This window comes from Muntiacus reevesi, chromosome 7 (genome assembly GCF_963930625.1).
Source record: "Muntiacus reevesi chromosome 7, mMunRee1.1, whole genome shotgun sequence".
Lineage (NCBI taxonomy): Eukaryota > Metazoa > Chordata > Mammalia > Artiodactyla > Cervidae > Muntiacus > Muntiacus reevesi.
In genome coordinates this window covers 52,266,030-52,291,391 of record NC_089255.1, presented here as the reverse complement: position 1 = coordinate 52,291,391, position 25,362 = coordinate 52,266,030, and the positions used below count along the sequence as shown (strand labels likewise).

At 40.7% G+C, this 25,362-nt stretch overlaps 1 protein-coding gene and 1 pseudogene across 3 annotated transcripts in view; both read left to right on the top strand.

Annotated features, from left to right (window-relative positions):
* The window catches only part of TEX9 (testis expressed 9), a 297,677-nt gene that overhangs the window by 136,576 nt on the left and 135,739 nt on the right, over positions 1–25,362 (top strand). Inside the window, exon 3 of one of the 3 annotated variants that reach the window (XM_065941920.1) lies at positions 19,879–20,016. The exons of the other annotated variants lie outside the window; for them this stretch is intronic. Coding sequence (XP_065797992.1) covers positions 19,997–20,016 — 20 coding nt within the window. The 5' untranslated portion in view covers positions 19,879–19,996. The remainder of the gene's footprint in view (positions 1–19,878; positions 20,017–25,362) is intronic. 3 annotated transcript variants of the gene reach the window in all.
* On the top strand, positions 3,217–3,816 carry LOC136171978 (small ribosomal subunit protein eS10-like; annotated as a pseudogene).

The window sequence follows — 25,362 nt, the reverse complement described above, 5'->3', positions numbered from 1 at the left end:
TGATATTGATTCATGCTAATCAGATTCACAGGGTACTTTCTTATCTATCAGATTATCAATTGCTTTTCATGTATAATATAAGGCATTTCTGGCCTAAGTTGAGAGACTAGCTACTCCATTAAATGCTGATGTTCTCTCATTCTAAGCTACTTCTCTCAACTCATAAAAAAATTTGTTATTAACCTTTCTCATTAATAGGACTTTCCTGGTGGCTCAGATGGTATAGCATCTGTCTACAGTGCGGGAGACCTGGGTTCGATCCCTGCGTCGGGAAAATCCCCTGGAGAAGAAAATGGCAATCCACTCCAGTACTATTTCCTGGAAAATCCCATGGACAGAGGAGCCTGGTAGGCTACAGTACATGGGTTCGTAAAGAGTCAGACACAACTGAACGACTTCACTTTCACTTTCTCATTAATATAAGTGCAAAAAATACTAAACGAAATGCAAGAAAGAGAAAGCAACAATGTGTGTTTTTAATCTCCGAGAACCAAAGAGATTTTATTCCAGGAAAGAAATCAAGATTCAATATTCAGAAACTTTTTACCTGTGATACATTATATAAATAAATCATATAAAAATCATAGTCATCTCAACAGATGCCAAAAGGGCATTTAATAAAACTCAAACCATTCATATTCTCTAAAATAATAACAGAAGCAGAAGATATTAAGAAGATGTGGCAAGAATACACAGAAGAACTGTATAAAAAAGATCTTCACGACCAGATAATCACAATGGTGTGATCACTCACACTCAGCTAGAGCCAGACATCCTGGAATGTGAAGTCAAGTGGGCCTTAGGAGACATCACTATGAACAAAGCTACTGGAGGTGATAGAATTCCAGTTGAGCTATTTCAAATCCTGAAAGATGATGCTGTGAAAGTGCTGTACTCAATATGTCAGCAAATATGGAAAACTCAGCAGTGGCCACAGGACTGGAAAAGGTCAGTTTTCATTCCAATCCCTAAGAAAGGCAATGCCAAAGAATGCTCAAACTACTGCACAATTGCACTCATCTTACACGCTAGCAAAGTAATGCTCAAAATTCTCCAAGTCAGGCTTCAGCAATACATGAACCGTGAACTTCCAGATGTTCAAGTTGGTTTTAGATAAGGCAGAGGAACCAGAGATCAAATCGCCAATATCCGCTGGATCATCGAAAAAGCAAGAGCGTTCCAGAAAAGTATCTCTTTCTGCTTTATTGACTATGCCAAAGCCTTTGACTGTGTGGATCACAATAAAGTGTGGAAAATTCTGAAAGAGATGGGAATACCAGACCACCTGACCTGCCTCTTGAGAAACCTGTATGCAGGTCAGGAAGCAACAGTTAGAACTGGACATGGAACAACAGACTGGTTCCAAATAGGAAAAGGAGTATGTCAAGGCTGTATATTGTCACCCTGCTTCTTTAACTTATATGCAGAGTATATCATGAGAAACACTAGACTGGATGAAGCACAAGCTGGAATCAAGATTGCTGGGAGAAATATCCATAACCTCAGATACGCAGATGACAACACCCTTATGGCAGAAAGTGAAGAAGAACTGAAGAGCCTCTTGATGAAAGTGAAAGAGGAGAATGAAAAAGTTGGCTTAAAGCTCAACATTCAGAAAACTTAGATCATGGCATCCAGTCCCATCACTTCATGGCAAATAGAAGGAGAAACAGTGGAAACAGTGGCAGACTTTATTATTTTGGGCTCCAAAATCACTGCAGATGGTGATTGAGCCATAAAATTAAAAGATGCATACTCCTTGGGAGGAAAGTTATGACCAACCTAGACAGAATATTAAAAAGCAGAGACAATACTTTGCCAACAAAGGTCCGTCTAGTCAAGGCTATGATTTTTCCAGTGGTCATGTATGGATGTGAAAGTTAGACTGTAAAGAAAGCTGAGTGCAGAAGAATTGATGCTTTTGAACTGTGGTGTTGGAGAAGATTCTTGAGAGTCCCTTGGACTGCAAGGAGATCTAACCAGTCCGTCCTAAAGGAGATCAGTCCTGAATATTCACTGGAAGGAGTGATGTTGAAGCTGAAACTCCGATACTTTGGCCACTTGATGTGAAGAGCTGACTCATTGGAAAAGACCCTGATGCTGGCAAAGATTGAAGGCAGGAGGAGAAGGGGACGACAGAGGATGAGATGGTTGGATGGCATTACTGACTCAATGGACATGGGTTTGTGTGGACTCTGGGAGTTGGTGATAGACAGGGAGACTTGGTATGCTGTGGTTCATGGGGTTGCAAAGAGTTGGACATGACTGAGCGACTGAACTGAACTGATATAGTCACTTCCTTAATAAGGTAGAGAGTATGTATTTCAAACCACCAGTAGATATTAGATTTTAAGTGAAAATAGAAAAAGAATATTTATTAAAAGTGGATGTAATATTATGTTATTACCACTTAATATTGCTTTGGAAGTTCTGGTTAGTGCAATAAAGATGAACCAGAAATAGGTAAACTCTCATTATTTGCAAATTATATTATTTTACATCAAGAAACTTCATTTGAATTTCCAAAACCATCAGAATTAATATAATTTTATTAAAGCACTGGATATAAGAAAAATGTATATTGGAAAGTGGGAGAAATATCACAAGCTGATACTTGAAGGGTAGTTAAGAGTTACCAAGGTGAAGTGGGACAGAAAGGAACTGAATTCCTAGGCAAGACCCATGGGCAAGAGGAGGCATCTGCTGGCTGAGGGAGTCAAGGAAGTTCACTGTTCATTTTCGTAGGAGTTGGTGCGATTCCAGACAAAATTTCAGTGGAATGTTCTGGAACTTCACAAGTTGTTTTAAAGTTCTTTCTGGATAAGGAATGTGCCATTGTTATGACTAGTGAAGGGAATAAACAAGTTTGAGAACTGAATGTGGAATATGAACCAATTTGTGTAAAAACTGGGAATGGGGAACTAGATATTATATATGTTTTTATAAATCTATACATGGACAGTTTCTGGAATAATGCACACACAAAAAGATGTCAACAATGGCTGCCAAAGAGCAGAACTGAGAGTTTTAAAGGAAGGAAGGGGGCTTTATTATTTGCTTTATACTCTTCAATATTATTTGCATTTTTCTATGACTGTGTTGTAAATTTTTTATAGCACTGTTTTGAAACAGAGACAATTAGCAAATAATCCCCAATGAAAATATTTCTAGAAGAAAAACAACAAAATATGTTTGAAAACCATCTGTTACCTTTCCAGCGCCGGCCCCCGACACAGCAGCCGTCGCGATGTTGATGCCCGAAAAGAACCGGACTGCCATTTACGAACTCCTTTTTAAGGAGGGGGTGATGGTGGCCAAGAAGGATGTCCACATGCCCAAGCACCCGGAGCTGGCAGACAAGAATGTGCTCAATCTTCATGTCATGAAAGCCGTGCAGTCTCTCAAGTCACGAGGCCACGTGAAGGAAGAGTTTGCCTGGAGACACTTCTACTGGTACCTCACCAACGAGGGCATCCAGGATCTCCGCGATTACCTCCACCTGCCCCCTGAGATTGTGCCCGCCACCCTGCGCCGCAGCCGTCCTGAGACTGGCCGGCCACGGCCCAAAGGTCTGGAGGGAGAGCGACCTGCAAGGCTCACGCGAGGAGAGACGCCTACAGACGAAGTGCCGTGCGCCCTGGTGCGGACGAGATCGCCGAGGCCGGGGCTGGGTCAGCAGCGGAGTTCCAGTTTAGAGGCGGATTTGGTCGTGGACGTGGCCAGTCACCTCAGTAAAGTTGTAAGAGGTTGTTTTGTGTTGAATAAACCTGTAAAGAGAAGAAACTAAAAAAAAAAGAAAAGAAAAAAGAAAACCATGTGTTAAGTTTGGTCCTACTAGAATTAAAGAATATTATAATATAACTTGCAGTTATAAACATGCCTAAATACTGGGCCAAGAAGAAATAATCAGTGGCACAAGATAGCTCAGAAATAAACTTGAATATAATGTGAAAGCAATAAAGGACATATCATTAATCAACAGAAAAAGTAATTCAGTGAATTATTTTGGAGCAGTTGTTTAGCAGTTTGGGAAAAAAATCATATAGATTTTTACATCTTAAAAAAACATCAAAATAAATTCCAGATGGTTTGAGTCAAATTTATATGAGCAATTTAAAACAAGAAGAACAGAAGTGAATATTTATCAAACTTTTGGAAGGAGATAGCTGAAAAGCAATAGAAAAATTTGGGAATTATTTAACTATGTGAATTTCTAAAACAGTATGGCTTTGGCATAAAAAAACTCAAGATGGTTAAACATTTAAATGTAAGACCTGAAACCATAAAACTCCTAGAAGAAAACATAAGGGGAAATCTCCATGATACTGGTCTTGGGAATGATTTTTTTTTTTTTTTATGACACTAAAAGCATTGGCAACAAAATAATAAGTGAATGAAAATATATCAAACTAAAAAGACTCAGCATAGCAAAATCAACAAGATGAAAAGGCAACTTACAGAATGGTAGAAATTATTTTCAAACCATATATTCAAGATATATAAGGAACCCATATGTAAATAGCAAAAAGTCAAATAATCTGATTTTTAAATAGCAAAGGACTTCAGTAGACATAGAAACAGACAGTAGGTACACAAAAAGGTGTTCAACATCAGTAATCATCAGGAAAATGAAAATCAGAACCATAATAGGATATCCTCTGCTAGGATGGCTTTTATCAAAAAGGCAAGAAATAATAAGTGGTGGCAAGGATGTGGAGAAAAGGGAACTCTTATGCACTGTTAGTAAAAATGTAAATTGGTACAGCCATTATGAAAAACAGTGTGGTGATTAATAAAAAATTAAAGCTAGCACCACTATATTTTTTAGAAATCTGACTTCTAGATGTACATCCAAAGGAAATGAAATCACTGTCTCAGAAATATCTTCACTCCCATGTTCACTTATTTACAGCCTTATTTACAATACCCAAGGTATGGAAACAACCTAAGTGTCCATTGGTGATTGAATGGAGAAACAAAATGTGGCATATATGTATTATTTGAAAGTAGGAAATAGTGCCATTTTCAACAACAAGAATGAAACCTTAAGGTATTATGCTAAGTGAAATGTCAGAGAAAGACAAATACAGTGTGATCTCATTTATACATGCAGCTGAACTCTACGGAGAGTAGCTTGTTAGCTAAACCAGGGATTGAGGGATGGGAGAAATGGGGCGATGTTAGTCAAAGGGTACAAACTTTTAGTTATAAGATGAATATGTCCTGGATTTATAATACACAGCGTGGTGACTGTAGTTCAAAATATTGCATTGTATTCTTCAAAGTTGTTAAAGAGGGTTGTTGTTTAGTTGCTAAGTCCTGTCTGATTCTTTTGCGACCCCATGGACTGTAGCCCATCAGGCTCCTTCTGTCCATGCCATTTCCCAGGCAAGAATTCTGGAGTGGGCAGCCATTTCCTTCTCCAGGGACCTTCTTGACCTGCGGATTGGACCTGCGTCTCCTGCACTGGCAGGCAGATTCTTTACCTTGTGAAGATGGTACGAACACACAAAAAATTTCAACTGTGAAGTGATGGATGTATTCTTTTTTTTTTTTTAAGTTAACAATAGTAGAAACTGTTTGGTGAGAGAGGAGGGTGAAGAGATTTATGGAAAATCTCTACTTTCCACTCAATTTTCCTATAAACTTAAAGTGACTGAAAAAATATAAGATCTATTGATTAAAATAATTGTCTATATAATATTAAACATGTTAGATTTGTTGCTCTTGCCTTGAGAATCCCATGAACAGTATGAAAAGGCAAAAGGATAGGACACTGAAAGAGGAACTCCCCAGGTCGGTAGGTGTCCAATATGCTACTGGAGATTAGTGGAGAAATAACTCCAGAAAGAATGAAGGGATGGAGCCAAAGCAAAAACAACACCCAGTTGTGAATGGTACTGGTGAGAGAAGCAAGATTCGATGCTGTAAAGAGCAATATTGCATAGTAACCTGGAATGTTAGGTCCATGAATCAAGGCAAATTGTAAGTGGTCAAACAGGAGAGGACAAGAGTGAACATTGACATTCTAGGTATCACTGAACTAAGATGGCCTGGAATGGGTGAATTTAACTCAGATGACCATTATATCTACTACTGTGGGCAGGAATTCCTTAGAAGAAATGGAGTAGCCATCGTAGTCAACAAAAGAGTCCGAAAGTACTTGGACTTGGATGCAATCTGAAAAATGACAGAATGATCTCTGTTCGTTTCCAAGGCAAGCCATTCAATATCATGGTAATTCAAGTCTATGCCCCAACCAGTAATGCTGAAGAAGCTGAAGTTGAACAGCTCTATGAAGACCTACAAGACCTTCTAGAACTAACACCCAAAAAACATCCTTTTCATTATAGGGGACTGGAATGCAAAAGTAGGAAGTCAAGAAACACCTGGAGTAACGGGCAACTTTGGCCTTGGAGTACAGAATGAAGCAGGGCAAAGGCTAACGGAGTTCTGCCAAGAGAACACACTGGTCATAGCAAACAACCTCTTCCAACAACACAAGAGAAGACTCTACATATGGACATCACCAGATGGTCAATACTGAAATCAGATTGGTTATATTCTTTGCAGCCAAAGATGGAGAAGCTCTATACAGTCAGCAAAAACAAGACAGGGAGCTGACTGTGGCTCAGATCATGAACTCCTTATTGCCAGATACAGACTTAAATTGAAGAAAGTGGAGAAAACCACTAGACCATTCAGGTATGAGGTAAATCAAATCACTTATGACTATACAGTGGAAGTGGGAAATAGATTTAAGGGACTAGATCTGATAGACAGAGTGCCTGATGAGCTATGGATGGAGGTTCATGACATTGTACAGGAGACAGGAATCAAGACCATCCCCAAGAAAAAGAAATGCAAAAAAGCAAAATGGCTGTCTGAGGAGGCCTTACAAATAGCTGTGAAAAGAAGAGAAGTGAAAAGCAAAGGAGAAAAGGAAAGATATACCCATTTGAATGCAGAGTTTCCAAAGAATAGCAAGGAGAGATAAGAAAGCCTTCCTCAGGGATCAGTGCAAAGAAATAGAGGAAAACAATAGAATGGGAAAGACTAGAGATCTCTTCAAGAAAATTAGAGATACCAAGGGAACATTTCATGAAGATGCGCTCAATAAAGGACGGAATGGTAGGGACCTAACAGAAGCAGAAGATATTAAGAAGAGGTGACAAGAATACACAGAAGAACTGTATAAAAAAGATCTTCACAACCAGATAATCACGGTGGTGTGATCATTCATCTAGAACCAGACATCCTGGAATGTGAAGTCAAGTGGGCCTTAAGAAGTGTCACTACGAACAAAGCTAGTGGAGGTGATAGAATTCCAGTTGAGCTATTTCAAATCCTGAAAGATGATGCTGTGACAGTGCTGTACTCAATATGTCAGCAAATATGGAAAACTCAGCAGTGGTCACAGGACTGGAAAAGGTCAGTTTTCATTCCAATCCCTAAGAAAGGCAATGCCAAAGAATGCTCAAACTACTGCACAATTGCACTCATCTTACACGCTAGCAAAGTAATGCTCAAAATTCTCCAAGTCAGGCTTCAGCAATACGTGAACCGTGAACTTCCAGATGTTCAAACTGGTTTTAGATAAGGCAGAGGAACCAGAGATCAAACTGCCAACATCCGCTGGATCATCGAAAAAGAAGAGAGTGCCAGAAAAGCATCTCTTTCTGCTTTATTGACTATGCCAAAGCCTTTGACTGTGTGGATCACAATGAACTGTGGAAAATTCTGAAAGAGATGGGAATACGAGACCACCTGACCTGCCTCTTGAGAAACCTGTATGCAGGTCAGGAAGCAACAGTTAGAACTGGACATGGAACAACAGACTGGTTCCAAATAGGAAAAGGAGTATGTCAAGGCTGTATATTGTCACCCTGCTTCTTTAACTTATATGCAGAGTATATCATGAGAAACACTAGACTGGATGAAGCACAAGCTGGAATCAAGATTGCTGGGAGAAATATCCATAACCTCAGATACGCAGATGACACCACTCTTATGGCAGAAAACGAAGAAGAACTGAAGAGCCTCTTGATGAAAGTGAAAGAGGAGAATGAAAAAGTTGGCTTAAAGCTCAACATTCAGAAAACTTAGATCATGGCATCTAGTCCCATCACTTCGTGGCAGATAGGTGGGGAAACAGTGGCAGACTTTATTTTGGGGGGCTCCAAAATCACTGCAGATGGTGATTGAGCCATAAAATTAAAAGATGCATACTCCTTGGAAGGAAAGTTATGACCAACCTAGACAGCAGAGACATTACTTTGTCAACAGTGATCCGTCTAGTCAAGGCTATGTATGGTTTTTCCAGTGGTCATGTATGGATGTGAGAGTTGGACTATAAAGAAAGCTGAGCACCGAAGAATTGATGCATTTGAACTGTGGTGTTGTTGAAGATTCTTGAGAGTCCCTTGGACTGCAAGGAGATCCAACCAGTCCATCCTAAAGGAGATGAGTCCTGGGTGCTCATTGGAAGGACTGATGCTGAAGCTGAAACTCCAGTACTTTGGCCACCTGATGTGAAGAGCTGACTCATTGGAAAAGACCCTGATGCTGGGCAAGATTGAGGGCAGGAGGAGAAGGGGACGACAGAGGATGAGATAGTTGGATGGCATCATCAACTGAATGGACATGGGTTTGGGTGGACTCCGGGAGTTGGTGATGGACAGGGAGGCCTGGCATGCTGCGGTTCATGGGGTCTCAAAGAGTCGGACATGACTGAGCGAGTTATAGTTACGTGTTAGTTGCTCAATCGTGTTAGTTGCTCAGACTCCAGGGTCTGTCCATGGAATTCCCTAGGCTAGAATCCTGAAATGGGTTGCCATTCCCTTCTCCAGGGGATCTTCCTGACCCAAGGATCAAACCCGGGTCTCCTGAATTGCCGGCAGATTCTTTGCTGTCTGAGCTACGGTATAACCTAATTTCAAAGTAATATTTTGTGTGTGTTTGGAAAAAATGTGTGTGTTTTACATTAATCCTTTATTTAGGTCAATTTTCTTAATTTTGGGGCTTCCCTGGTGGCTCAGATGGTAAAGAATCTGTCTGCAATGCAGAAGACCTGGGTTCAGTCCCTGGGTTGGGAAGATCCCCTGGAGAAGGGAATGGCTACCCACTTCAGTATTCTTGCCTGGGAAACCCTGTGGACAAACAAGCCTGGCAGGCTACAGTTTATGGGGTTGCGCAGAGTTGAATACAACTGAGCAACTAACACCTTCACTTTTCTTAATTTTATTCATGCCTTCTGTATATCAATGCTTATTTTTCGTGTGCCTATTTGGCAAATATTTGTTTAAAAATTTTGAGACTGTACTATATAGGATCATACAAATTTAAAATATTTATATTGTCCTGGCCAGTTGCACCTTTTTCATTCTGAAATGATCTTTTTGTCTCTTGTAATGTTTTCAGTATTGGCATTTTATTTGTTTGATATCAACATACCAAAAACCTGAAAGATTTTTTAAAAACTATAGTTGATTTAGAATGCTGTGCTAATTTCTGCTGTACAACAAAGTTACTCAGTTATACACATATATACATTCTTTTTTAGTATTCTTTTCCATTGTAGTTTATCCCAGGTATAGTTTCCTGTGCTATAGAGTAGGACCCAGCTGTTTTTCCATCCTAAATGTGTGCATCTGCTAACCACACTCCCAGTCCATCCCTCTCTCCCCTCCTACACTAGCTTTTTAGGAAGAAGTTTAGTATTTGCATGGCATATCTTTTTCTGTGCTTTTATTTGAATTTTATTGTTTTAGACCTGTTCCTTGTAAATATCATATAGTTATATCATGTTATTTTACCCAGCCTGAATCTCTTTTCTAGAGCATTAAGTCTGTCACACAATTCCTGACATACTTGGGTTTAAAATCTGTCATTTTACCTGTGATTTATACTTGTCTCACTCTTTCTGTTTCTCTCTTCTTTCTTGCCTCCTTTTTGACTTCTTAAGAATTTGGAATGTATACATGAGGCTTCTCTTCTCTTAATGGTGACATTAGAAATTTGAAAATATATGCCTAACTTATCAAAATGAATTAATTCCTTTAGTCTTTTCCAGCACAGTGTATAATTCTTGAGAGCATTTTAAGTTCATTTCCTATCTCCATGGAATATTGTAGAATTTTAAAATTCTGCTGTGATTTTTTAAAATTTCACAAGACTTTATTGTCTTGTGAAATGACTTTTATTAAGTCATTGTTCACATTTAGATTTTTCTTTATTCCTTATTGCATGTCAGACCTTCCATTTGAGTTTTTTTTTCTTTTTGCCTGAAGTACATCTTTTAGAATTTGCCTTTAGAATGAAAGTGGTTTCCCTTGTGGCTCAGACAGTAAAGCATCTGCTTGCAATGCGGGACACTTGGGTTTGATCCCTGGGTTGGGAAGATACCCTGGAGAAGGAAATGGCAACCCACTCTAGTACTCTTGCCTGGAAAATTCCATGGATGGAGGAGCCTGGTAGGCTACAGTTCGTGAGGTCGCAAAGAGTCGGACACGACTGGGCGACTTCACTTTCACTTTAGAATGTACCTTTCTCTGGGTACATAGAATCCAAGGTTGGCAATTATTTCCTTTAAGAACATTTAAAGATATTCTACTGTCTTCTGGCCTCCATTTTTCCTGTTGAAAAGGAAGTCAACAGCCGACCTTTAAGGTGATCTTTTACATCTGGCTTCCTTTTTCTTTGGTGTTCTGCATTTTCACCATGATGTACCTATATTGTGATTTCTTTTTATTTACCTTATTCTGTTTGACTCTGTGGATTGTTGTCATTCATGAGTTCTAGAAAATTCTTAGCCATGATCATGAGTTTTACAAATATTGCCTCTGTCCACCCTCTTTCCTTCCTCCTAAAATTCTGACAAGTGTATGTTAGACCTTTTCACTCCATCCCCATGCTTTTTAATGTTTCTTTCAAAATTTTGTATGTTTTTCTCTTATATGCTGCATTCTAGATAATTTCTTCTAACTAATTTTTTTATTCATTTATTGTTTCTTCAGCTGGCCAGAACCAATTGACTGATAAGGACATCCATTACATTCTTTATTGTGAGCAGGATGTATTTTTTCTTTCTAGAAATTTCAGATTGGTCATTTGGGGTCTATTTTGTCCTAGGCTCTAGATAACTTTTCAAACATATTTTTCTTTCTTTAAACACAGTAGGAATAGAGGGGTTTCAAGTTTATATCTGAATACTTCGTACATCTATTTATTATGTTCTTTCTGCTGGTTTTCATTAATTTTTTCTCCTTGGCCACATCACATAAATATCCTGAGGTTTTGCCCATAATTTTTTTAAATTGCAAAACTAATATGTGTTCATTGTAAAAAATTTGTTTGGATATCTAATTTTGTGTGATGGCAGATCATAGCTTGTGGGATCTTAGTTCTCTGACCATGGATCAAACCAGGGCCCTTGGCAGTGAAAATGCAGAGTCTAAACCACTGGACCACCACGGAAGTCCCTGGTTTTCATTAATTGTTTCTTTGCCTTTTTCAATGCTTTTTTTTTTTTTTAAACTGTGTATGACTCTTCTTGCAAATTACTGCTGGGGTTTCTTTGGGACCTATAATTAAGGTGGGTTTCCCTGGTGGCTCAGTGGTAAAAAAAAATGGGCCTGCCAATGCCTGCCAGTGCAGGAGATGCGGGTTGGATCCCTGGGTCAGGAAGATCCCCTGGGGAAGGAAATGGCACTCATTCCAGGACTCTTGCCTGGAGAATCCCATGGACAGAGGACCCTGCTGGGCTACAGCCCATGAGGTCGCAAAATAGTTGGACATGACATTGACTAAACAATGACAATAGTTAACGTACTTGTAAAATTTTCCTATTGCTGCTATAAAAAATAACCACAAATTTAATCACTTAAAATCACACATTTTATTCTCTTATAGTTCTGAAGTCTAAAATCAAGATGTCAGGAGGGCTGTGTTCTGGCTGAGAACTCGGGAAGAATCTGTTTCCTTGTCTCTTAGCTTCTGAAGCTGCCTGTAGTCGTTGACTTCTGCCTCTTTCTTTGCACACTTCAAACCCTGCTTCTGTTATCACATCTCCCACTTCTGACTCTGATCCTCTTGCATCTTTTATATTAGGACTCATATGATTACACTGGGTCCACCTGGACAATCCAGGCTAAGCTCCTATCTCAAGATTCTTACGTAATCACATCTGCAATGTCCCTTTTACCAAGACAAGTATTAACATATTTACTGGCACCATGGATTAGAACTGTACAGCTTTTGTTCCGGGGGGCACGGAGAGGCATGATTCTATTCACCACAGTACCTTCTCCACAGAGTATTTGTGTTTGCTTCTGCCAGGCTCCCATCCAGGACCATCTCTCAAAATAAGTTTATGGCTTGAGGTTTTCTTGACCATTATGTGATTTAAATCTAGGCTGCTCATGCATGGGAGGATACACTGCATAGTTACAAATTCTTTGGGGTTTTAATCCTTTCTTTTTCTCTTCTTCTTCCTCCTCTTTCCATCCCCCTTTTATTCTCCTTCTCCTCAGTTTAATTTGGGTAAATTTTCTATTCGTCTCCCCCTCCCTTTCACTTGGGCTTCCCTGGTGGCTCAGTGGTAAAAAACCTTCCTGCCAATGCAGGAGAAGCAGGTTCGGTTCCTGGGTGGGGAGGATCCTCTGGAGAAGGAAATGGCAACCCACTCCAGTATTCTTGCCTGAAAAATCCCATGGACAGAGGAGGCTGGCGGGCTACAGTCCACGAGGTCTCAAAGAGTCAGACGTGACTTAGTGACTAAATAACAACAACAACCCTCCCACTTAGGATTTGACATCTGTCCTCACCACCCTGCAAGTTTTCCAAGCCAAATCAAATTTTCCAGGAATGCCAACACCCTCAGGCCAAAAGTTACTTTGTTTTTCTGCCTTCTCTCTCTGGATTTCAGCTTTCTCTTGGATTTTGTCCCAGTGGTTCCTTATGATCTCGCCAGTTTCTTAGTGCTCCTAATTAAAACATATATATTCAGCATTTTGGGGGTATTTTCAGTTAAAACATTAGTTAAAATACTTACCTGCCATTGCACAAAATTAGATCCCCAAACAAATTCTTTATAATGAACACATATTAGTTTTGTAATTTTTAAAAAAATGGGCAAAATCTCAGGATATTTAAAGAGCAAGAGAAGTCACAAGTTAGTGGTGATCATAACCAAAAGAATGAATATGGTGATAGTTATTTCTTTTGAGTTCAGACAAAAATGAAATCACCACAGTTTGACAAGTTTAATAGCAGAAGTGATTTAAAATGCAAGTTAGACCAATGGATTTTGATGTAATCAGATAAAAATTATTTCATTAATCTTCATGGCTTCACCTTTATTTAGCTTATGATCAAATCTGTGTGGCAGTGAGATATGAATCTATTGGGTTTTCATCTCTATATTTCCCTTCTCCTTACTTCTCTTTCAAGCATGTTGTTCTGTGATCATTGCCTTGAAGAAGGTATGCAGCAGAAGGGAAAGCAGAAATTGACCACAAGTCTCCTTGGATTTTGCATTCCAAAAGTGTAAGCCCTTGAAAGACTTAAAGGGGAAGTTAAAAGGAAGCAGGGATAAAATTCTTAGGCATAAATGGCATGTCTCAGAAGAAACATGAAAGAACAAAGATCGACCTCAGACTAAACATGTTATTCTCTTGGAGAGTAGGAATGAAAAGGCGATCTGTAAAGTCCAGAGCTTAGATACTGGCATTCTACTGTCAGCTAGTACCGTCAAGGAGAAAGCAGAGAAAGAGAGCAGCCAGAGGGAAATGGTTCTTGCAGCATCTAGACAGATGAAACAGAGGTAGTCTAAAAAAGATCCCCAGGCACTACATTGGCACAAAAGCAGCAGAGATCTTCTAGAATTGGAAGGTCCGTGGAAACAGGACAATGAACTCACAGTGGTGACTGTGTAAATTCCCCTCCATGCACTGGCACCATGTAAGATGTTGAAATTATGGTACAACCCAGGGAAAAGGGCATCCTTTAAAAAAAAAGCTGATATCAGCTTTCCTGTCAGCTCACGGGAATGGAGTCAGAAAGTGAATTAGGATCAGAAAGTAAAGATGTAAAAAAGAAAATAAGTGGCGTATCTTATACAAGTTTGTGACTGACATTCAAATGACCTCACCTTTATCTCTAATGCTGACATTTTCCTCAAGTTCCATCCAAGTGCTTACTGGAAATTTCTAGTTATGTATTCCACTATCACCTCAAATTTGGTTTATTACCATACCACTAATATTCCCACTGTGGCAGAGCCAGCTGGGACAATTACCTCTGTACTCTTCTTCCTGCTATCAGGGGAGAAACAGGGAAAAGCAATATGGGCAGAGTGTCCCTTATTGTTATTTAATGTCAGAATGTTTAGCCCAGGTCAAGGAGGATTTTATGTTCTTTTAACGTAGGGCCTACATTTACAATAAATAAAATCAAAGTTATGCCAATAGGAGAAATGGAAATCTTTTGTGTAGAGAGATGTGTTTAAAAAATTAAACTTTAAGGGTGATGGATGTTTGATTTATGATGACTGAGAAGAATCGCAGTCACCAGTAGAGTGGCAGCTTCTTTTCCCAACTTTCCATGGGAGAAGAGTGTCAGGGGCAGTGAAGTTTGATCTGAGATCAAACCTTACTTGCATGCTAAAAGTCAACTTGAAAGTTTCAGGGATGCTTCAGAAGACTCAAGACTCCTGGGTCAGAGACAAAGGACGTTTTACTCATGTATGGCACAGTGGGCAGCATGAGTGGAAGTTTTTGTGGTTACCATCCCCCCCCCCACCCTCCCCTCCAAATACCATGAAAGTGATGCAAGTAGATTTTTGTTCATGCAATAGATATGCAGTGGATCCCAAGAAAGGGTTACGAGTTGATGAGTTCTGTGGGGACAGGTGACAGACTCCAAGAAAATGGAGAGGCAAACACTGCAGAATGTGCAGAGGGAAATAGAGCAGGTTAAAGATAGGGACATTTTCAAAGTGAGGGGGTTGGAGTTTGAATGTCCAAACAGTGAAGCCTTACATGGAAAAGAGTGAAACTGAAGTCGCTCAGTCATGTCTGACTCTTTGCGACCCCATGGACTGTAGCCTACCAGGATCCTCAGTTCATGGGATTTTCCAGGCAAGAATACTGGAGTGGGTTGCCATTTCCTTCTGCAGGGGATCTTCCCAACCCAGGGATCGAACCCAGGTCTCCGGCATTGTAGGCAGACGCTTTTCAGTCTGAGCTACCAGGGAAGCAAGCAGATTTCAAAACCCAGGAACCCAATGCCTCATTTCTATTGCCACCAACCACTCAACCCTCATCTCAGTAAAATATCTGTATTCTTCCGTTTGGTTTGGAGAAGGTCAGTACTGTAGGCTGCATCCTCCAGGATACAGACGCTGAGTCAGAGTTTAGAGTGCAAGATGTTTATTACAGAATACCTTTGGGATTAATACCTGTTGTTGTTTAGTCAATCAGTTGTGTCCTTCTCTTGGTGACCCCATGGACTTTAACTCACCAGCTTTTCTGTCCATGAAATCTCCCAGGCAAGAAGACTGGAGTGGGTTACCATTTCCTTCTCCAGGGGATTTTCCCAACCCAGGGATCAAACCTGTGTCTTCTGCTTGGTAGGCAGATTCTTTACCACTGAGCCACCAGGAAAGCCTTTAATACCTGAAGGTGGCGGCGGGGGGGGGGGAATAAGCAGGTAGATGCAGAGAGAAATTCCAAACAGTAATGCAGGCCTGATGACACTTTTGCCAATGCCACAGAGAGCTCTGGAGCTAATTGTCTGAGTTGCCTTATATTGGGTGGAAATGATGGGGCCTTACCCGTAGTGTCAGTCAGTCATTGGATGCATGCCATTGAGAAGGGTTGTAACCTAGGTGAGGGACTTTTCTGCAACTGAGACAGTCCTGGAAAGAGCTTAAGAGCTGGGTCCAAAAAACACTAGTGACTGGACAGCAAAGTCCTTCTCTAAAAAGGGGTCTGGGCATCACAGTGTCCATCACTATATACCTTCTGAATGGCTAAAATCTGCTTCTTAAAATAGAACCCCAATGAAGCTCCTCTAGGATTCTGATGGGTCCCTCCTACTGGAGAAAACAATTTAGAAGAGGAGTGTGAGATGAACTGCAGCCCCCTAGATTACAACTTGTCTCAGTCCAGGTGCTTGTCATCCTCAGTTGCCATCTCTGCTCTTTTTGGACATGACTGCCAAATGAGAAAAGGGCATTGTTCTTTAGGATGCTATAGTCATCTTAAAACAATACCCAGTAGTCTCTTAAATATTGGGACAGTTCCCTTTTCCCAGTACATATGTATCTGAGTAAATGACTATAGGTCCTAGTGAGAAAAGATTTTTTTTACCATGTACATCTGCCCTGCTGTTGCTGGGCTATTCTTCCTGAGGAGCTGGTATCCTCTGGGTCTAAAAAACTGTTTCAATTTTGAAAAGTGGGCAAAAAATTCATGAATTTTTGTTGAGACAACTGTCCTCTGTCTCCTAAATAGTTATCCTTGATGTCTTCTGATAGTACAAATTGAATAGTACATTTGGTTTTGTCCATCTTTTTTGTTCCTAGGAATGCTATGTTATACTAACCATCTCCATAATTCTCCATGGGTCAGTTCCTTTTGGTTCCTGCTTGAAGTTGCTAGTTATTAAGATAATTGCATCAACCTGGCCTCTGATCATTGAGTCCTACCACCTGGCCTCTATCTTTCTAGGGGCCTTATATCTATTGCTATGAGTTAGCCTGGTCTTCTAAGAGTGCGCGTGCGTACGCATGCTCAGTCGCCTACGACTGTCTGCGGTGCCATGGACTATATAGCCTGACAGGCTCTTCTGTCCATGGAATTTCCGAGGCAAGAGTACTAGAGTAGGTTGCTATTTCTTTCTCCAGATGATCTTCCTGACCAAGGGATCAAGCCGGCGTCTCTCCTGTGTCTCCTGCATTGGCAGTCAGATTCTTTACCACTGAGCCACCTGGGAAGCGCTCATCTAAGAGTGCGGGCATAAAGAAGAGAATCAACAGTGAATTTTTCAAGTGATGCTTGTCTTCTGCCACCACCACATCCCAGTGGTCTTGGTAAATTGTCTATGCTTCAGGTCTTCCCCTTTAACATAATTAGAGGTTTCTTTGGTTTGTTCTTTGTTTGATATGGTCTACCTACTCTAGCATGCTTATTCCCTTTTGACTTTCAAACCCATTTTCCATCTGCCACAAGTATTCTGGCATTTTGATATCCGTTTTTTGGGCCATCATTTTTCCACTTATATGTGCTGTCCAGTTAGTTCATACTCTCTTTTGGGATCTTTCCTATGGTTGTTAAATTCTGTGTCTCAGGATTTAATAAATAACCCCTTTTACCATCTATTGTTCTAATCTCTTGACCAAGCCCCCAGAATACAGTCCCAGGCATGTTTCCCCAGCTCTTTCCAGCACATGCTGGCTGGATCCTGCATTTCCTTTCTGTCCTTATTAATCCCAATACGTCCCCAGCTGAGTTTTGCTCTTACCTCCTTCAGAATCATGCTCTACCTCCCTCCCTTATAGATTCTTAGAGGAGCACACATTGTTTGGTAGGAGAGAGGAATCTACATTTTCTTAAAGCAGGAGAGGCCTGATAACTCTGAATAGGGAAGGTTGGGCTCTTTATGAAAGCTGATAGCTTTCAGGAAATCTGAAAATTCCATATTTTCAAGGGTATCAACCCAAACTTCCTCATTTTAAGTGTTAAGGTCTTTCTCAAATAGTGTCTTGATCAGTCTTGTTTGAAAGGTGAACTTTTTTGGAAAGTACCTACTCTTAAGTTCTGGGCCTTGTCCTAAGTTTTCTTTGCCCCCCTGCTGCAGGAAATGGAAGCCACTTTATGTGCTGCTACGGGGCCCCCTGGTTTTCCACTTGACTCTCACTTGAGTATTAATTGCTCTCAGCTTCTTGTTATATTTTTCTACAGCATCAATCCACTTTTGCATTAGGTACAGAATTCCATTGACCTTGTACTCACTAACATGTCTATATTTCTCCAATGTCTAATACATCAGACCAGCTAGGTTATTTCTTTCCACTGGTATGCCTTCCCAGTTCATTATGAGGGGAAATTTGACCCATTGCATAGCTCCCTGCTGCCAAGGCTGTGCTTCATTTACTATCAGTGATGGCTTCCTCTTTACCAAGCAGGTAGTGAGTGAACTAACTGTAAACCCCTATCTTATCTGTGTTTTTAGGCCACTCCTGGCACTAATTATTGCATGTTGGGCTTTCTGGGAAGCACACTGAATTGGAGTTTAGGTTGCAGGTTGTTTATTAGGGAGTACCATTGTGATCAATACCTGTGGAAGGGAGGGAGGAGCTCTGAAGCTAAAATAGCCCATCAAAGTTTTCCATATTGGGCCCAGAGAGCAAGGCCTTTATACTCACCTGTTGACAAATCATGGCTGTGAGCTGCCCTGGAAGGGGCATGACCATGGGCTAGGCACTATCTGTACCTGAGGCTGATCCCACGAGTGCTGATAGCTGAAGACTGCCTGCTGACAGCCCTTCCAGCAGCTAGAGTTACAAACTCTTTCCATGAGTGAGAATCTAGATAGCGTATCCTAACCTTCACATTGGGTGAGGCTGGATCTGAAGAATTTTGGTGGACGTCTCCTCCTTCGTAGTATCATAGTATCAGCTTCATTATCGTTGTGTGTTATTGGGTACAAGGCTTAACCACTCACTAACTGTATCCTTTGAGAGCTTTGATTAACTGATATGAGATCCTACATAGTATCTCCTTAGACCGAAGGACCCACCTTATGGCAAAGGAGATGAGGCAACTTGTAGTTGAATATAGAATCCACTGGTTCTACCATATATAGCACAAACCAGGAGCTGTCAGCCTAATAATGTGGTGGAATGGCATTTTAAAGCATTTGTGGAGGTGCTAGCTGGGAGATGACTCCCAGGTGAGAAAGGGTTACTGTTCTTTAGAATATTATATATATATCGTAAAGTGATGATTATTGTATAGAGCTACGTCACAAGTTGTTAGAATGCATATGTTCAGGAACTAAGGAACAGAAATAGTAGTATAGTCCTGCTCAGTCATCCAAATGACCCACTTGGAGAACTTCTCTTCCTCTCCTTTCATCTTTAGAATCTGCGGGTTGGGAGTTCTAAATTTCCAGCAGGGCGGATCCTTCCACCAAGGAACATTGTCGTTTAGTCACCAAGTCATGTCTGACTCTTTTGTGACCCCATGGACTGTAACCCACCAGTCTCCTTTGTCCATGGAATTTCTCAGACAAGAATACTGGAGTGGGCTGCCGTTTCCTTCTCCAGAGGATTTTCCCAACCCAGGGATCGAACCCATGTCTCCTGCATTGGCCGGCAGGTTCTTTTCCACTGAGTCACCAGGGGAACCCACCAAGGAGCATAGAGTGCCTCTAAACCTAAAGCTATACCTGCTTCCTGGTCACTTTGTGATCCTTGTCCTTCTTTAGCAGTTGGTAGGCAAAGAAAATAATTATCACAGTGGAAGGGGTAATACCTTTCACCATCACAAAGAGATAGAACTTGATATCTAAAGGAGCAGCAAGAAATGGCTTTGGTTTTCAGGTGATCTGCCATGGCATCTGTTATTCTTTTCCTGCCTGATTTAACTGTAAATAGATGAAAATAGTAACCATAGCCTGAGAATGACCTTAGCCCTGTTCACATGCGTTACTACACCAGGCAAATCTATATCAATGGAAACCTTTGCCAATGCAGAGGGGAATCTAGAATGAGTGGTAAAGCAGGGAGATTATGAGTATCTGACCTTGTGATCCAATGCAGCAGCAGAGGGCTGTAGTCTCTCACATTGACCTTCCTTCTGTAACTCTCCCCAGGGATTATGAACACCAGAACGTAGGAGAAGCTGTGACTGGATGGTGTGAGCTCACTGCGAGAGCAGACTGAATCTGAGCAGTACCAGGTGTGGATGACGTTTATCGCTATTGACGACCCATGCGTTTGTGCTTTCCCAGGTCAGTGCATCTAGCCTTGAGCTGCCGCTAGTGTGGTTGATACTGGCTCACAGCTGCACCCAGCCCTGGAGAACTGCCTTGGGCCACTGGTTTCAGCCTCATCTAGTAACTCTGGGAAGGAATCCCTCCCCTCTGGTGGTGGCCCCAAACCAGTGACTGACTGCTTTGGAGATACAAAGCCTCTTCTCAGGGTGCATCAGGTCTCAGGTGCAGTCAGTGCTGGGTGCCTAGTCTGTGTCTATGTGCAGTATATCAGCTGAAACCATTTCTTTATATTTCTATATATTTGGTATATATCTTTATTTTTTGTATATTAATATTTATATACATATTTTTTGGGGGGGAATCACTGCAGATGGTGACTGCAGCCATGAAATTAAAAGACACTTGATCCTTGGAAGAAAAGCTATGACCAATCTAGACAGCATATTAAAAAGCAGAGACATTACTTTGCCAACAAAGGTCCGTCTAGACAAAGCTATGGTTTTTCCACCAGTCATGTGTGGCTGTGAGAGTTGGACTATAAAGAAAGCTGAGTGTCAAATAATTGATGCTTTTGAACTGTGGTGTTGGAGAAGACTTCTGAGAGTCCATTGGACTGCAAGGAGATCCAACCAGTCCATCCTAAAGGAAATCAGTACTGGCTGTTCATTGGAAGAACTGATGCTGAAGCTGAAGCTCCAGTACTTTGGCCACCTGATGCAAAGAACTGACTCATTGAAAAAGATCTTGATACTGGGAAAGATTAAAGATAGAAGGAGAAGGGGACGACAGAGGATGAGATGGTTGGATGGCATCAACGACTCAATGGACATGAGTTTGAGCAAGCTCTGGGAGTTGGTGATGGATAGGGAATTCTGGTGTGCTGCAGTCCATGGGGTTGCAAAGAGTTGAACACAATTGAGTGACTGAACTGATTTTATATATATATATATATATATATATATATATATATAATTTTATTTGGTTGCGCCGGGTCTTAGTTGTAGGGTGTGGAATCTTCAGTCTTTGTTGCAGCATGCAAACTCTTAGTTGCAGCATGTGGCATCTAGTTCTTGGACTTGGGATAGAACCTGGGCTCCCTGCATTGGGAGCTTGGGGTCTTAGCCACTAGACCACCAGGGAAGTCCCCTGAAAGTATTTCTTTGCTTAGCATCTTCCTTTTACTACCATGCCCCCCCTCACATCCTGATGGCTTTCTGCTGAGAACACTTCTTCAGTAAATCTTTATACAAGAGTCCTTGCTCTGCTTCTAGGGATCCCAACTAACATGGTCTCCTCTTCTCTATCTCCAGAAAGAAAATTCCCGGGCAAGAATTCTTACTGGCCTGGTATGCTTTGCTATGCAGTAGAGAATTAACCTTACTTGAAGAGAGGTCAGGGGCTTCCTGGGTGGTACTACTGGTAAAGAACCTGCAAGCCAATGCAGGATACGTAAGAGATGGGGGTTTGATCCCTGGGTCAGGAAAATCCCCTGGAGGAGGGCATGGTAGGCCACTCCAGTATTCTTGCCTGGAGAATCCCCATGGACAGAGCAGCCTGGTGGGCTACAGTCCATAGGGTCACAAAGAGTTGGACATGACTGAAGTGACTTAGCATGCACACACACAAAGAGAGATCTGGCCTTTCCCCTCAACTACAGGGAGGTGACCTTGGAATGTCCGGCCTGACAGAAGTGTTTTTGTCTGAGGGTTTTGGCCCACAAGTTAGCAATCTAAAAATGTGATTCTTGATGGGAGCTTTGGGCTGCTTGATAGCAGTTTTGTCTCCAGAAAGGACTGGAAATTAAAGATAACAACCCAACCTCTTGAAATGGCTGAGGAATAAAGGTCAGCCATATAGACAGTATATGATGGAGCCCCAAAGAAAACTCTAAATACCAGAGATTGGGGTAAGCATCCATGGCTGGCCATGCATATTGTCACACACCATAGCCATAAAGAGTTAACACCGTTCATGGCTCTGAGTGAAGAGAACAACCAGAAACTCTGTATTCGGACCCATCCTGGACTCTGCCCTATGCATGTATCTCTTCCCTTGACTGATTTTAATCCCTGTATTAATCTGTAAATATGGGTGTAGCATCTTGAGCCCTTGAGCCCTTCCATTGAATTCTCAAAACTGAGGGTGGTTAGGAGAATTTCCCCACATTTGCAGCTGGTATCCTAAGTGGCAGCTGTCTTGTGTGGACACTGTTCCTCCTAAGTGTTCAGTTGGCTAAACTCTCATACCTGGCTTGGATTTCATCTCCACCTCTGGAACCATCATCACTAGGGCTAAGTGAATGCCTCCCAGCAGTACATTTGATTGGAGTCGGGAGGGAGGGCAGTTGGCAGAGTGGACAAAGAGATACTTAGTTTCAGCAGCATTTTCTGGGACGTGGCATCTGCCCTGCCCAGGCGGAAGTTGGCTTCTCCACTCAGATTATTGCGGATGCTGCTTCCTCTACTGTCTTCTCTTTCCTGAATCAGGGACAGACACTTCTACTCCTTGCAGATGCCCAATGTATGCTTTTATTGACGCATCTAATTCTATTTTGCTTGAAAATCAGTGATGTCTTAGTATTGAATCTTTGTTTATCTGATGCAAAGATATAACTCCTATACTATTTTTAATCTCTGAAATTGAGTTTCTAAAGTGTTTTGTTACATTGAAATTTCTGTGTAAATAGAGGTAGTATGGCATCCATAGGATTGTGTTTATAATTTTTAAAGATCTGTGGTAATTTTCTTATAAATTTTTATTATCCTAGTTACTGTCACTTCATCCTTAGTTTCCGCTGTTACAGGTGTTAGTTGATGTTGGGAGCTGGGAGAAGGCTCCATGACTATTTCCCAAGGATATGAAGGAAATTTAATTTGGAATTTGAATACCGGCAGATTTTAAACACAAGTTCTCTTTCACTTAGGATTTAGTTTAGGAACTGGGGTAATCATCTGTAGACCAAATGAGAGAGTTAAAAGGTGGACACTAAGAAACCAAGACACAGATTGAGAAGAGTCTACATTATTGAAAGATTTCACTAAAATTCTGAATGAGAAAGGACGGGTTAGCATTAGGACATCACAGTAGCAAAGACTTGTATTTTATTTTCATTTTCCTATGCATATAGTAAAGTAAGTTTAACTCTATATACATAGGTGAATTTTTTGCTTAACTGATAATAAATCTATATATTTTATTCTATAATATAAGCCTGCTTTTTTCCTCTGCTGCTTTACTGACAGCAGACCCAGTTCAGCACCTTGTTAGCTAGGTGTGGGACCCTTTACTGTACTTCTTTGAGTTTCAGTTTCCTGTCTGTAAAATAGCAGTAAGTCTAAGTACCCTGCCAGCTCTTGCGAGCATTATAGATAATTTATGAAAAGTACTTAGGCCAGTAGAGGTACTCAGTAAATATTTATTACTATTAGCTCTCATAACATTTTGAGTTTAAAAAAAAAATCTCACCAAGTATTCTTAAGGAGACACCACTCTGGCGTCCTACTTGGATGTACCAGTTAATCAGAACCCTTTTTTGAATGTACCCAGGTACACACCATTCTTTTCAGGTTTCCATCCTCTCTGTATCATGGGTTACTTCTTGAGTATTGAGCTTTTATAGGCTTCTGCCTCTGCTGGCCCTGCTCTTTTGAAGGCACCAATACCCTTAACCTGACGTTCAGCTCCACCAGGTTCCTGACCATCTTGCTGCCATTGCTTTTGTCTTTGTTTCTAACAGATAATTTTAAAAATCAGATTCAAACCAGAGTTGTTGGAATATGGGATTAGTCCTATTGCCTTAAGCCTGGATTTTGTGTGCCTGGGAAGAGCCCTGGCTTCTCGTATGCCCTAGAGCCCAGGCTCTGCTTATTTCTCTGTGTTCTTCCAGGCCATTTGACTGGATTTCTGTTTCCATTAACTATTCAGATCTCGAGTTCCCCTTTGGAACAGGAGCACTAAACCAAGTCCATGTGAATGAGACCCTATGAGCCTACTCTTGAGGTGTGAATCCTGTGCTCCATAAATCAAGGCTTTGTTAGTTTTCTCATCCCAAGACCCCAAACCACCAGCTCTTCAGAGTTCATTATTTTCTAATTTCTATACCCTTGTCCTCTGAAATGGACCAACTCTCACTGCCAGTGTGAGTCAGTGAGGAAATTGCTATTTGAACAATAGCTCACAGCCCCATGACCCAACCTATACCTAGGTCTGTTCCTCCCATTGCCTCCTGGATTCATGCCCAGTGTATCTCAGGGTCAAACTCATGCAAGTGTCAGGATTGATAAATGCACTCAGGTATTATAGCTTCTAAAAATTCACATAAATTACATTCTATATAGAGCTTTGTAGAGCTGCCTGCTATCTACTGTATTACATGTGTTCTTTTAAAATCTTCCAATTATCTAATTTTGTGACAGTCATTCTAGTTTGTTACTGAGTTGCAAATTCCATTTTGTTTTAGAGCCCTAGGAAAATTGCACACGTTGTTTTAATTAGTATCAATTTGGTTGTCAGATTTTCAAGATGAAGCCTTTGTGTTTCAGGGTTATTTAAAGCTAGGGCATTGAAATAATTGGGGATTTTTCAAGAATCACTCTTTATGACCCAATTTTAAAGTTATTTTAAATGATAACATTAAAAAGAATTATTAACAAGTCTCTACTCTATCCCCTTGGTCTACAGCTATCTCACAGTTATATAAAAAGCTAATTGCTAGCCAAAAATATCAGTTTTCACTGTGTAAAATACAACATCAACTCACTTGTCTGCATTGGGAGAAGCAGAGGTTGAGTAATCCAAAAAGAATTTATATTTGTCTTTTGGATGCTTTTGTCCTTAAATTTGAATATGAGTGAGTCTGATGTCTAGGGAATTCATGTCAAAATAATGAAGCTGTATTATAAAGATCTCAAATAGGGACGTTGATGTGTTCAATTTTTTTTTTTTTAGTTGCTTTCCCAGGTTAAAAGAAGCAAGTTAAGCTGAACTATATTCCTCATTGGAAGATTAGAATATTGAACACAGATGTTAAATCATGGGTCTGGGAAGAATTCTGTAGCAGATTAGAAGCTGCTGAAGTAGGGATTTTTAGATCCCTATTGGGAAACAACAACGAAAAAGGAAGATGGATTATGCCATAGAAAGAAAAATTAGAGAAAATATGCAGAAATTCTGTAAATATAACAGGGATGATGTCTTGCCAAGTATTATGTTGGCTTAGAATATACCTACCAAATTCTGCATATTGCACATTAAGGAAGTAGAGGTAAATTGGAGAAGAAAGTGAAATAATGAACTAATGAAATAAAAACTTTGAAGATTAGGGCATTTCTTATGTTCTAGTATGTAAGAAATGCACATATG